This window comes from Ascaphus truei, chromosome 9 (genome assembly GCF_040206685.1).
Source record: "Ascaphus truei isolate aAscTru1 chromosome 9, aAscTru1.hap1, whole genome shotgun sequence".
NCBI lineage: Eukaryota > Metazoa > Chordata > Amphibia > Anura > Ascaphidae > Ascaphus > Ascaphus truei.
The window spans coordinates 43910684-43924637 of NC_134491.1; the positions used below are offsets into that span (position 1 = coordinate 43910684).

At 52.0% G+C, this 13954-nt stretch overlaps 1 protein-coding gene across 4 annotated transcripts in view; it reads right to left on the bottom strand.

Annotated features, from left to right (window-relative positions):
* Positions 1-13954, bottom strand: part of TDP1 (tyrosyl-DNA phosphodiesterase 1) — a 67057-nt gene that overhangs the window by 30870 nt on the left and 22233 nt on the right. For all 4 annotated transcript variants that reach the window (XM_075614567.1, XM_075614569.1, XM_075614566.1 and 1 more), the window contains 5 exons: positions 8176-8346; positions 6790-6868; positions 3736-3921; positions 2523-2571; positions 39-105 (listed from right to left, as the gene is read on the bottom strand). In XM_075614567.1, the coding sequence (XP_075470682.1) occupies positions 39-105; positions 2523-2571; positions 3736-3921; positions 6790-6868; positions 8176-8346 (552 nt within the window). The remainder of the gene's footprint in view (positions 1-38; positions 106-2522; positions 2572-3735; positions 3922-6789; positions 6869-8175; positions 8347-13954) is intronic.

Below are 13954 nucleotides of genomic sequence, written 5' to 3' on the forward strand. Positions count from 1 at the left end.
TGAGTGATGCTCATTGGTAGTGAAGGAAACATACTTACTGAAAGTAGGAATGCAGCCAGGGCTGTTTCTGAGCAGTCTGGATACCATATGGCAGGGAGCCACCAGCTGTAAAGCAGAAGCATTGCAGAACAATGCTAATATAAGAACTTCGCAACAAGAAGTCACTATGAGCAGCAATATATTGATTTTATGTACAAATATGTTGATGCTTCCAGTACATTTATTATAAACTAGCTGAGAGCCCCGGCGTTGCCCGGGATGTTTGTGGTGTGGGGGTGGCATTTGGGTGGGGAGTGGTCCACGCGGCCCATGGCGGTGTGCGGTGGTACTGCTGCTGTGGCTGTACTGATGGTGATTGTATCGGTGTGCTGATTTGGGAGGGTTTGTTGCTGATGTGGGGGTGCGGATGTGGGTGTGCCGATGGGGGAGGTGCGAAGGTGCCAATGTGTGGGTGCTGATGGTGTTGATGGGGCTGGGAATGGTGGGGAGCCAAGAATGCCAGTGTGCTGGGGGGGGCATGGGATACCGGTGTGCTGATGTGGTGGTGCTGGGGATAGTGTGTGTGTGTGTGTGTGTGTGTATACACACACGCGTGTGTATACATGTTTGTGTGTGTGTATACATGTTTGTCAACGTGTGCCTGTGTGTATACGTGTGTGTACGTGTGTGTATACGTGTGTGTCTACATGTGTGTGTCTACGTGTGTGTGTGTATACGTGTGTCTACGTGTGTGTGTGTATATACGTGTGCCTACGTGTGTGTGTATACGTGTGCCTACGTGTGTGTGTATACGTGTGCCTACGTGTGTGTGTATACGTGTGCCTACGTGTGTGTGTACGTGTGCCTACGTGTGTGTACGTGTGCCTACGTGTGTGTACGTGTGCCTACGTGTGTGTACATGTGTGTATATACGTGTGTGTGTATATACGTGTGTGTGTATATACGTGTGTGTGTATATATGTGTGTGTGTGTATATACGTGTATACGTGTGTCTGTGTGTATACGTGTGTCTGTGTGTATACGTGTGTCTGTGTGTATACGTGTGTCTGTGTGTATACGTGTGTCTGTGTGTATACGTGTGTCTGTGTGTATACGTGTGTCTGTGTGTATACGTGTGTCTGTGTGTATACGTGTGTCTGTGTGTATACGTGTGTCTGTATAGATGGAGATGAAGGAATGTGTGTGTGGGGGGGGGCTGCTTACCTTGCAGTCGGCAGCATCTTCCTCATGCAGGCCGGAAGACGGACCCTGCAGTTTTCTGGTAATGAGGGGCAGGGATCGGACGGGAGCCGGACAGAGGGCATGTGGAGGGGGGGGGGGGAAGCTGCAGGGAGAGCAGCACGGGGCATGTGGAGGGGGGAGAGCAGCACGGGGCATGTGGAGGGGGGGAGAGCAGCACGGGGCATGTGGAGGGGGGGTGAGCAGCACGGGGCATGCGGAGGGGGGGGTGAGCAGCACGGAGCATGTGGAGGGGGAGTGAGCAGCACGGGGCATGTGGAGTGAGCAGCACGGGGCATGTGGAGGGGGAGTGAGCAGCACGGGGCATGTGGAGGGGGGAGGGGGAGTGAGCAGCACGGGGCATGTGGAGGGGGAGGGGGAGTGAGCAGCACGGGGCATGTGGAGGGGGGAGGGGGAGTGAGCAGCACGGGGCATGTGGAGGGGGGAGGGGGAGTGAGCAGCACGGGGCATGTGGAGGGGGAGTGAGCAGCACGGGGCATGTGGAGGGGGAGGGGGAGTGAGCAGCATGGGGCATGTGGAGGGGGAGTGAGCAGCACGGGGCATGTGGAGGGTGGAGGGGGAGTGAGCAGCACGGGGCATGTAGAGGGGGGAGGGGGAGTGAGCAGCACGGGGCATGTGGAGGGGGAGTGAGCAGCACGGGGCATGTGGAGGGAGAGTGAGCAGCACGGGGTATGTGTGGGATCCCTCCTGCAGGGCGGGAGCCCCCCCCGCTGGCCTCCGCCTCGAGGTGAGGCAGCGTTGCCGAGGAGCGTTGCAGGCGGCGCCGGGTAGGCTGGGCTTTGCTGTGAGGGGGGGTGGGAGAGGTGAGGCGGTGCCGAGGAGCGTGCGGCGAGGCCCGTGTGTATGCTGCGGCCGCTCCCACGTGGATGTCAGGTGGGAGGCCACGTGTTGTGGCCGCTCCCCCGCTGTGTCCCGGGTGCTCGCTCCGCTCCCCTGCTGACTGTAGCGGCGCCGGGGTGTGAGCTTGGGGGGGGGGGGGGGTGAGCTTGGGGGGGGGGGAATGAGCTTGGGGGGGGGGGGGTGAGGGGTGAGGTGTGTGTGTGTGTGTGTGACACTGTGTGTGTGTGTGTTTTTTGGACCTTTGGCCCGTCACTCCGCCTCAGGCCAATGAGAGGTGTGGGGGGGCTGGCCAAGGGGCTGGTGTGAGTGTGTGTGGCCAATGAGAGGTGTGCGGGGGCGGGCGGCCCAAGGGACCAATGAGATTGCCGCTAGGGACACAGGCCATGCAGACATAAAGTGCTTTCACAAATATATAGTAGATGGTCTATTCAGACTTAACCCACCAGGGTATCCTTCCAAGCTGGTCCTCACGTTATCCACAGAAGGATAAATCTAGAAAGGATGCAACAAGATTCACATTTAACTTCTGGGGAGAAAACAGAAAATGAAGACACACTGTTTCTCGTTCTCTCATTCCCAGTTCTAATGAGAAATAGCACATTAATATAATCACGCAAGGCTCATCCTATAACAGGACTGGCCAACTCCAGTCCTCAAGGGCCACCAAAAGGTCAGGTTTTAAGGATATCCCTGCTTCCGCACAGGTGATGCAGTCTTTGACTGAGCCTCTGATTGAGCCACCTGTGCTGAAGCAGGGATATCCTGAAAACCTAACCTGTTGGTTGCCTTTGGGGACTGGAATTGGCCACCCTGCACTATAAAATAGAGGGAAATACAACCACTTTGATGTGGTTGAATGAACTCCCAGTTCAGAAGCAATCTATGGGATTTTATAGCATAAAAGGCTCAATGTAGAAAGCATGAAAACGCTTTTTGAAAGTTTGCACCGCTAAGATGCGTGTACGTCACTGTTACTTGGGGGACTCTGTACCTACCCGCATTTACACACACACACACACACACACACACACACACACACACACACACACACACACACACACACACACACACACGTCTGTGACACTCGAGACAGACCCACATCCGTTAGAAGTATGGGAGTAAAAGCGTGCTAAAGCGTAGCCCCTTTTTGTGGATTGGAGTCAGACAGGCATCAAGCAAGTAGCCCCAAGTTATGAGGATTTAGAGGGGGGTCTCAGAAATGCTGTAAAACGGTTATCTTTGAATCTTTCTTTCCTGTCAGTTCTGTGAATTAGCGATACCGCAAAGCGTAAATTCTATAAACTCCAAAGCGGCCGTTATTCAGCCTGTTTCCAGATGGAAATCCCCATTTAAGTTCAGTGGAGACGTTTGGCCTGAAAACGGCCTTTCAAAGTCTATCGAATTTGTGTGAATCCCAAGTGCAAATCTGCTTTATCCTTTTTAAAGTACCCTACAGAGTTTAATCTGCAAGTGCCAGGACTCTGGGTGTGGACACGCACGTGGCATTAAGCGTGCCATCGTCACGCGGATTATCCTGAACATTTCACCGGCAGCATTAATAACAAGTGACCGTCCTTGTTCTCTGTCCCCGTTCCTCGATCTGTTCTAGCATAGGCAATGAAAGTGAAACACTGGTAATATTGCTCCGGGGTTTACCAAATGGAGAGGGGCCGCGGCTTTCTGCAGAGATTTAACACCTTTCCCGAATGTTGTGAGGCTCTCACTGAACTCCGAGTGCAGCCACTTGGTTCTGTCCGCTCCCATGGCACCGATACTGGAAAACTGACAGATGACGGGCCAGGTTTCCTCTCCTGCGATCGCAGATGTATTTTCCCTTAAAAGCTGCAATAAGAGATAACCGGTGTCAGCATTACACTGCGCTGCTCTCCTCAGCATTACACTGCGCTGCTCTCCTCGGCATTACACTGCGCTGCTCTCCTCGGCATTGCACTGCGCTGCTCTCCTCGGCATTACACTGCGCTGCTCTCCTCAGCATTACACTGCGCTGCTCTCCTCAGCATTACACTGCGCTGCTCTCCTCAGCATTACACTGCGCTGCTCTCCTCGGCATTACACTGCGCTGCTCTCCTCGGCATTACACTGCGCTGCTCTCCTCGGCATTACACTGCGCTGCTCTCCTCAGCATTACACTGCGCTGCTTTTCCTCAGCATTACACTGCGCTGCTCTCCTCGGCATTACACTGCGCTGCTCTCCTCGGCATTGCACTGCGCTGCTCTCCTCGGCATTGCACTGCGCTGCTCTCCTCGGCATTACACTGCGCTGCTCTCCTCGGCATTACACTGCGCTGCTCTCCTCGGCATTACACTGCGCTGCTCTCCTCAGCATTACACTGCGCTGCTTTTCCTCGGCATTACACTGCGCTGCTTTTCCTCGGCATTACACTGCGCTGCTCTCCTCAGCATTACACTGCGCTGCTCTCCTCGGCATTACACTGCGCTGCTCTCCTCGGCATTACACTGCGCTGCTCTCCTCGGCATTACACTGCACTGCTTTTCCTCAGCATTACACTGCGCTGCTCTCCTCGGCATTACACTGCGCTGCTCTCCTCGGCATTACACTGCGCTGCTTTTCCTCGGCATTACACTGCGCTGCTCTCCTCAGCATTACACTGCGCTGCTCTCCTCGGCATTACACTGCGCTGCTCTCCTCGGCATTACACTGCGCTGCTTTCCTCGGCATTACACTGCGCTGCTCTCCTCGGCATTACACTGCGCTGCTCTCCTCGGCATTACACTGCGCTGCTCTCCTCGGCATTACACTGCGCTGCTCTCCTCGGCATTACACTGCGCTGCTCTCCTCGGCATTACACTGCGCTGCTCTCCTCGGCATTACACTGCGCTGCTCTCCTCAGCATTACACTGCGCTGCTCTCCTCAGCATTACACTGCGCTGCTCTCCTCGGCATTACACTGCGCTGCTCTCCTCGGCATTACACTGCGCTGCTCTCCTCGGCATTACACTGCGCTGCTCTCCTCAGCATTACACTGCGCTGCTTTTCCTCAGCATTACACTGCGCTGCTCTCCTCGGCATTACACTGCGCTGCTCTCCTCGGCATTACACTGCGCTGCTCTCCTCGGCATTACACTGCGCTGCTCTCCTCGGCATTACACTGCGCTGCTCTCCTCAGCATTACACTGCGCTGCTTTTCCTCGGCATTACACTGCGCTGCTTTTCCTCGGCATTACACTGCGCTGCTCTCCTCAGCATTACACTGCGCTGCTCTCCTCGGCATTACACTGCGCTGCTCTCCTCGGCATTACACTGCGCTGCTCTCCTCGGCATTACACTGCGCTGCTTTTCCTCAGCATTACACTGCGCTGCTCTCCTCGGCATTACACTGCGCTGCTCTCCTCGGCATTACACTGCGCTGCTTTTCCTCGGCATTACACTGCGCTGCTCTCCTCGGCATTACACTGCGCTGCTCTCCTCGGCATTACACTGCGCTGCTCTCCTCGGCATTACACTGCGCTGCTTTTCCTCAGCATTACACTGCGCTGCTCTCCTCGGCATTACACTGCGCTGCTCTCCTCGGCATTACACTGCGCTGCTCTCCTCGGCATTACACTGCGCTGCTCTCCTCGGCATTACACTGCGCTGCTCTCCTCGGCATTACACTGCGCTGCTCTCCTCGGCATTACACTGCGCTGCTCTCCTCGGCATTACACTGCGCTGCTCTCCTCGGCATTACACTGCGCTGCTCTCCTCGGCATTACACTGCGCTGCTCTCCTCGGCATTACACTGCGCTGCTCTCCTCGGCATTACACTGCGCTGCTCTCCTCGGCATTACACTGCGCTGCTCTCCTCGGCATTACACTGCGCTGCTCTCCTCGGCATTACACTGCGCTGCTCTCCTCGGCATTACACTGCGCTGCTCGCCTCGGCATTACACTGCGCTGCTCGCCTCGGCATTACACTGCGCTGCTCGCCTCGGCATTACACTGCGCTGCTCGCCTCGGCATTACACTGCGCTGCTCGCCTCGGCATTACACTGCGCTGCTCTCCTCGGCAATACACTGCGCTGCTCTCCTCGGCATTACACTGCGCTACTCTCCTCAGCATTACACTGCGCTGCACTCCTCAGCATTACACTGCGCTGCTCTCCTCAGCATTACACTGCGCTGCTCTCCTCAGCATTACACTGCGCTGCTCTCCTCAGCATTACACTGCGCTGCTCTCCTCAGCATTACACTGCGCTGCTCTCCTCAGCAGGAATACTGCGCCGTTTACAAAGAACAATGCTCACGCACCAGCGTTTAACACGGGCGGGCAACTTCATTCCTCAATGGCCACCAACAGGTCAGGTATTAAGGCTATCCCTGCATCAGCACGGGTGGCTCAATCAGTGGCTCCATTAAGCCACCTGTGCTGAAGCTGCAGGGTTGGCAAACTCGTCATCAAGGGGCACCACAGGCCAGGTATTAAGGCTATCCTTGCTTCAGCACAGGTAGTGCAGTCGAAGACTGAGCCACTGATTGAGCCACCTGTGCTAAAGCTGAGCCACCTGTGCTGAAGCAGGGATATCTTGAAAACCTGACCTGTTGGGGGGGGGGGGGGGGGGTCTTGAGGACTGGAGTTGCCCATCCCTGTCTTAACACCTTAAATGCCAGGGGGCCCAGCAAAGCATTGCACAGCAACATGGTGCAGCCTCATTTAGCAACATAGCGGTTAGGATATTATAAACTGGTACCTTTCTCAGGTGGAAGTGACCCCACTTCTCCTTTTCATTCCCTAGGTATCTTCCTGGGGTTGAAGCAAGGAGATAAACCCTGAAATTCAGAAATATGGATTTATATTCCGTCCTGGCTGATTAACAATACGGATTTGCCATTTAATTCGCCGCAAAGAATCTGCATCCCACACTAAAAACGACATTTGTAAAAACATTGACACTTCAACATCTCTAGAAATAACACACAAACGTCAAGAAAAAAAATAAAACACCCCCACAAATAAGGGTTATTTCTGCTGTATAGGTCTAATCGTTATTAGCATACAGTTTCCATGTATCCTGCCCGCTAATTCATTTGCTAGAATTCTGTTTTTGTATTCGAGCGATGATAATAATGGCCTGCTATTGTTATATGATAGATAGCTGAAGTGATATGAATAGCGCTTTAATTATATTGTCTAAACACTCTTTGTAACTAATAACCCGGATGTAATAACGTACTCCGTATTCTATACATGTTACTGGAACACGGGGCAGGTATTCAGCACATCCATGTGGCCAAACATTGTAAGGAAACTTACATAGTTACATATTTACATAGTAGATGAGGTTGAAAAAAGACGTACGTCCATCAAGTTCAACCTATGCTAAATTTAGACAACAGATACTTTATCCTATATCTATACTTACTTATTGATCCTGAGGAAGGCAAACAAAAAACCCCAGTGTCGTATCATCCGATGACATCTCATAAGGGGAAAATAAATTCCTTCCTGACTCCAGGAATTGGCAATCGGATTAATCCCTGGATCAACATCCTTCCCATGTATACTTATTTGGTATATCCCTGTATACCTTTCCTTTCTAAAAAGATGTCCAACCTTTTTTTGAGCACCTTCTCTCTCTCTTATAGATGTTACCGGCTGTGGCAGTTTTCTGAGAGTTGTTTGTCCGGCTTGGTCGCTGCCAGCACAGAGCTGTATATACTATTATATAACATGGCTTCAGCCCTGTGGAGATCCTACACGCAGAATAGTAAAACCAGACGACAAATACCTTAACTATCCCCCAAACATACATAATTAGTCCCGGTTTAGCAGAACTACAACTCCCAGCATCCCCTGCTGCTTGGTAATGGGCTGAGTGCAGAGATTCAGCCACAGACTAATCCATGGGTCTGTGCTGGGATCTATGGACCAGATTCACTGCGTTAACCCCTAGAGTACCAGAGAGTAAGGCAATGCATTACAGGCCCAGCCATCTGGCACTGAAGCGGTGCTAGTGCAGAAGAGATCATTCCCCACGTAGAGTAGCTGTCACCTGGTGATATTATACAGAGCAGATGCTGCGCTGCAGTGAATGACCCCCCACATAATGCTGACAAATGGTCCAGAGTCTACAGACCTTGTTTCGGAGAGATCATGTTCCTTAATGATATCCATCCATTCCTTTAGGGTCGGGGAGTTGTAAGAGGCCAAGTATGCTACAAGGTCCGACCTAAAGTTTGTCACAGATTCACCATCGGAACCAGAGGCTCCTTCGGGCAGGCGACGGTATAGAGGACTTAACCAAATCCTGTCAAATAAAACCACATTAAAGCATTCAGTGCACAGGATAATACAGTGTAGCCTTATGGGAGCCTAACAGCACCTGGAGAATGGATCTAGGCTGTGGGATACTGTCTAACGGACCAACATACGAGTCCTTCATAGATTTAATAGTGTGGACAGTCTTACAAACCTCACAGGTTCATGAGTAACTGATAAAGACTTGAAGCAAAAGACACAGAGATACACTGCTCGAGTTCGCACACAGAGTATTACCACATCAAATATCACAAAAGGAGTCGATGTTAAAGAAGGAATGAGGACTGTGTGATTTTCTCCCCCATCCCCCCCAATAAACCATGGAACTTTCTGGAGCGTCACCGTCCTTGCATTTCCTCTAACCCTCTCCGCTTAAAATAAATCCAATCTCTCTGCCAGTAGCGTCGCTGTTACTGAGCCCGCGAGTAAGAGCAGTGTTAGTATGAAGTGCTTCTTGAACTCATCCAGTGCAGTGAAATCGTGAAACAAGAAAGCAAACTGTGGAAAAAGAGCACAAGTGCCAGGATAGAAAGAAAGCTACAAAGGCCTGTGCTGTCCTGAGAGCCCCTGTGTCACCGTGAGAGCGAGACACCCATAGTACAAAGGCTTTCTTCCCTCCTCCGCCCAGCACCAAGGGATGCGAATTGGATTATGAGACACAGGCAAAAAAGTAATGTTTCTCAAGAAGGTATTGAACAAAAAAGGAGTTTCCGGGGGTAGCAGGGAGTAAGAGGAAAAAGCTTTTAGATGCCAGACATCTATCGGAAAACAGCTACAAGAGTAAATTGTAAACAGGACAATGACACGAGAGGACAGAGAAGTGCTGCAGAGTGCAAGGCTCTAAAGAAGAGAAGTCACAGGGTGATGTGAGACCACAAGGAGCCTGTAGTGCAGGGGCGGCCAACTCCAGTCCTCAAAAGGCCACCAACAGGTCAGGTTCAGGATAACCCTGCTTCAGCACAGGTAGCTTTATCAGTCTCTGCTTCAGCACAGGTGGCTCAGTCTTTGACTGAGCCACTGATTGAGCTACCTGTGCTGAAGCAGGGATATGCTTCAAACCTGACCTGTTGGTGGCCCTTGAGGACAGGAATTGGCCGCCCCTGCTGTAGAAGAAGAAGAGATTGCTGTAGACCATTTCCAGGAGGCAGGACCCCAAAGCTCTTTATGTTAAACACGTGTCACATTGCTGCGTTCGGCTGGCATAAGAAAGTGCAGGGGACTTCACATCACCTTTCCGAAGCAGGGCTCTGTGTGTGTCCTATACAGGACATTAATATATAGTCACATAGGAGCCGGGCTCTGTGTGTATGTGTGCTATACAGGACATTAATATATAGTCACATAGGAGCCGGGCTCTGTGTGTGTGCTATACAGGACATTAATATATAGTCACATAGGAGCAGGGCTCTGTGTGTGTGCTATACAGGACATTAATATATATAGTCACATAGGAGCCAGGCTCTGTGTGTGTGCTATACAGGACATTAATATATAGTCACATAGGAGCAGGGCTCTGTGTGTGTGCTATACAGGACATTAATATATAGTCACATAGGAGCAAGGCTCTGTGTGTGTGCTATACAGGACATTAATATATAGTCACATAGGAGCTGGGCTCTGTGTGTGTGCTATACAGAGACATTAATATATAGTCACATAGGAGCAGGGCTCTGTGTGTGTGCTATACAGGACATTAATATATAGTCACATAGGAGCCGGGGGGTGTGTGCTATGCAGGACATTAATATATAGTCACATAGGAGCAGGGCTCTGTGTGTGTGCTTTACAGGTCATTAATGTATAGTCACATAGGAGCCGGGCTCTGTGTGTGTGCTATACAGGACATTAATATATAGTCACATAGGAGCGGGCTCTGTGTGTGTGCTATACAGGACATTAATATATAGTCACATAGGAGCAGGGCTCTGTGTGTGTGCTATACAGAGACATTAATATATAGTCACATAGGAGCCGGGCTCTGTGTGTGTGCTATACAGGACATTAATATATAGTCACATAGGAGTCGGGCTCTGTGTGTGCTATACAGGACATTAATATATAGTCACATAGGAGTCGGGCTCTGTGTGTGTGCTATACAGCACATTAATATATAGTCACATAGGAGCAGGGCTCTGTGTGTGTGCGCTATACAGGACATTAATATATAGTCACATAGGAGCCGGGCTCTGTGTGTGTGCGCTATACAGGACATTAATATATAGTCACATAGGAGGGGGCTCTGTGTGTGCTCTATACAGGACATTAATATATAGTCACATAGGAGCAGGGCTTTGTGTGTATATGCTAAAGAGGACATTAATATATAGTCACATAGGAGCGGGGCTCTGTGTGTGTGCTATACAGGACATTAATATATAGTCACATAGGAGCCGGGTTCTGTGTGTGTGCTATACAGGACATTAATACAGGCATACCCCAGTTTAAGGACACTCACTTTAAGTACACTCGCGAGTAAGTACACATCGCCCAATAGGAAAACGGCAGTTCGCGCATGCGCCTGTCAGCATGTCCTGAACAGCAATACCGGCTCCCTACCTGCACCGAAGCTGTGCGCAAGCGGGGAGACTATAGAGCCTGTTATAAATGCGTTATTTACATCAGTTATGCCCGTATATGACGATTCCAGTACAGTTCATGCATCAATAAGTGGGGAAAAGGTAGTGCTTCACTTTAAGTACATTTTCGCTTTAAATACATGCTCCGGTCCCATTGCGTACGTTATTGCGGGGTATTCCTGTATATAGTCACATAGGAGCCGGGCTCTGTGTGTGTGTGCTATACAGGACATTAATATATAGTCACATAGGAGCCGGGCTCTGTGTGTGTGCTATACAGAGGGGAAAAAAAAAGAAGGGATCCAGCGCTCCACGGATTTCTGAATAAAGAAAATTTAATGTGCCACACAATGTTTCGGCCTTATGTGTGTGTGTGCTATACAGCTTCGTCACACAGCTCTCAGGGGCTGGGCAAAACACGTTGAGTGGTGTTTTGGACCAGAGGGGGACCCGTAGCTTTACCATCTACAGAGCCGTGACGTCACACGCACCGGAGGACACACAGAGAGGAGTTGGAATCCTGAAGTGCAGGCGAAGGAGCTCTAGAACAACGAGGGGAGGCGGTGAGAGCTGCGGAGTACCCACCTAATTCACATATATTGTGACCAATGCGTGTTTTAATTTAGCACATTGTAAGTGCACATTTTATATACATACCTTTTTATAAAGTATTTTATATCAGATTGCGCTATGTAGTGCTGTTTTTCTCCTCTACATATACCATCGCCTCATTGACGAGACGTGCCTGGAGGGAACCCCACACACCATACTATCTAATTGGGTAGCAGCCCTATCTGCTAATTGTATTTATACCACGAACATCTTGTGAGTAGATATACCAGTAGAGCCAAGATTTCATCACATCCTTATCTCTTTGTCCAAACGTCTGCACTTACATTTTTGCACTCTTTGTTTTTATTTCCCATATATGCTCCTCCTGGATTGTCTGAAATGTGTGCTATACAGGACATTAATATATAGTCACATAGGAGCCGGGTTCTGTGTGTGCTATACAGGACATTAATATATAGTCACATAGGAGCCGGGTTCTGTGTGTGTGTGCTATAAAGGACATTAATATATAGTTACATAGGAGGAGGGCTCTGTGTGTGTGCTATACAGGACATTAATATATAGTCACAAAGGAGCGGGCTCTGTGTGTGTGCTATACAGGACATTAATATATAGTCACGTAGGAGCCAGGTTCTGTGTGTGCTATTTAAGAAACTGGGATGGATAGAAGACAAAGCATACGGAGAGTGTGAATCGCCAAGAGCCCAAAAGACCTAAATAAAGATCAAATATACCGACCGGAGGACATATATAAAATGTTTAGCACTAGTTGTATAGATGTGGAATGAGTTCATTAACATAAATTGTTAAGACTGAGTTATTTGTTGCTAAACTTTACATGCAGTATTGATTAACTTGTGGTACGTTCGTCACCTCAACCGTGTTGTTAAACATTTACCTGCTTTAGTGGTTTAGGGAACAAGATCCACTATACGTATGGATATACATAGGATGTTTGTGGGGTGCGCGGGTACTGGGCGTGGGGTGTGCGGGTACAGGGCACGCTGGAACAGGGCGCGGGATGTGCGAGTACGCTGCAGGCAGGTACAGGGTGCGCTAGTACAGGGCGCGGGATGTGCGAGTACGCTGCAGGCAGGTACAGGGCGCTAGTACAGGGCGCGGGATGTGCGAGTACGCTGCAGGCAGGTACAGGGCGCGGGATGTGCGAGTACGCTGCAGGCAGGTACAGGGCGCGCTGGTACAGGGCGCGGGATGTGCGAGTACGCTGCAGGCAGGTACAGGGCGCGGGATGTGCGAGTACGCTGCAGGCAGGTACAGGGTGCACTGGTACAGGGCGCGGGATGTGCGAGTACGCTGCAGGCAGGTACAGGGGGCCCTGGTACAGGGCGCGGGATGTGCGAATACGCTGCAGGCAGGTACAGGGCGCGCTGGTACAGGGCGCGGGATGTGCGAGTACGCTGCAGGCAGGTACAGGGTGCGCTGGTACAGGGCTCGGGATGTGTGAGTACGCTGCAGGCAGGTACAGGGCGCAGGATGTGCGAGTACGCTGCAGGCAGGTACAGGGCGCGGGATGTGCGAGTACGCTGCAGGTTGGTACAGGGCGCGGGATGTGCGAGTACGCTGCAGGTTGGTACAGGGCGCAGGATGTGCGAGTACGCTGCAGGCTGGTACAGGGCGCGCTGGTACAGGGCGCGGGATGTGCGAGTACGCTGCAGGTTGGTACAGGGCGCGGGATGTGCGAGTGCGCTGCAGGCAGGTACAGGGCGCGGGATGTGCGAGTACGCTGCAGGTTGGTACAGGGCGCGGGATGTGCGAGTACGCTGCAGGCAGGTACAGGGCGCGGGATGTGCGAGTACGCTGCAGGCAGGTACAGGGCGCGGGATGTGCGAGTACGCTGCAGGTTGGTACAGGGCGCGGGATGTGCGAGTACGCTGCAGGCTGGTACAGGGCGCGCTGGTACAGGGCGCGCTGGTACAGGGCGCGGGATGTGCGAGTACGCTGCAGGCTGGTACAGGGCGCGGGATGTGCGAGTACGCTGCAGGCAGGTACAGGGCGCGCTGGTACAGGGCGCAGGATGTGCGAGTACGCTGCAGGCAGGTACAGGGTGCGCTGGTACAGGGCGCGGGATGTGCGAGTACGCTGCAGGCAGGTACAGGGTGCGCTGGTACAGGGCGCGGGATGTGCGAGTACGCTGCAGGCAGGTACAGGGCGCGGGATGTGCGAGTACGCTGCAGGCAGGTACAGGGCGCGGGATGTGCGAGTACGCTGCAGGCAGGTACAGGGCGCAGGATGTGCGAGTACGCTGCAGGCAGGTACAGGGCGCGGGATGTGCGAGTACGTTGCAGGCAGGTACAGGGCGTGGGATGTGCGAGTACGCTGCAGGCAGGTACAGGGCGCGGGATGTGCGAGTACGCTGCAGGCAGGTACAGGGCGCGGGATGTGCGAGTACGCTGCAGGCAGGTACAGGGCGCGGGATGTGCGAGTACG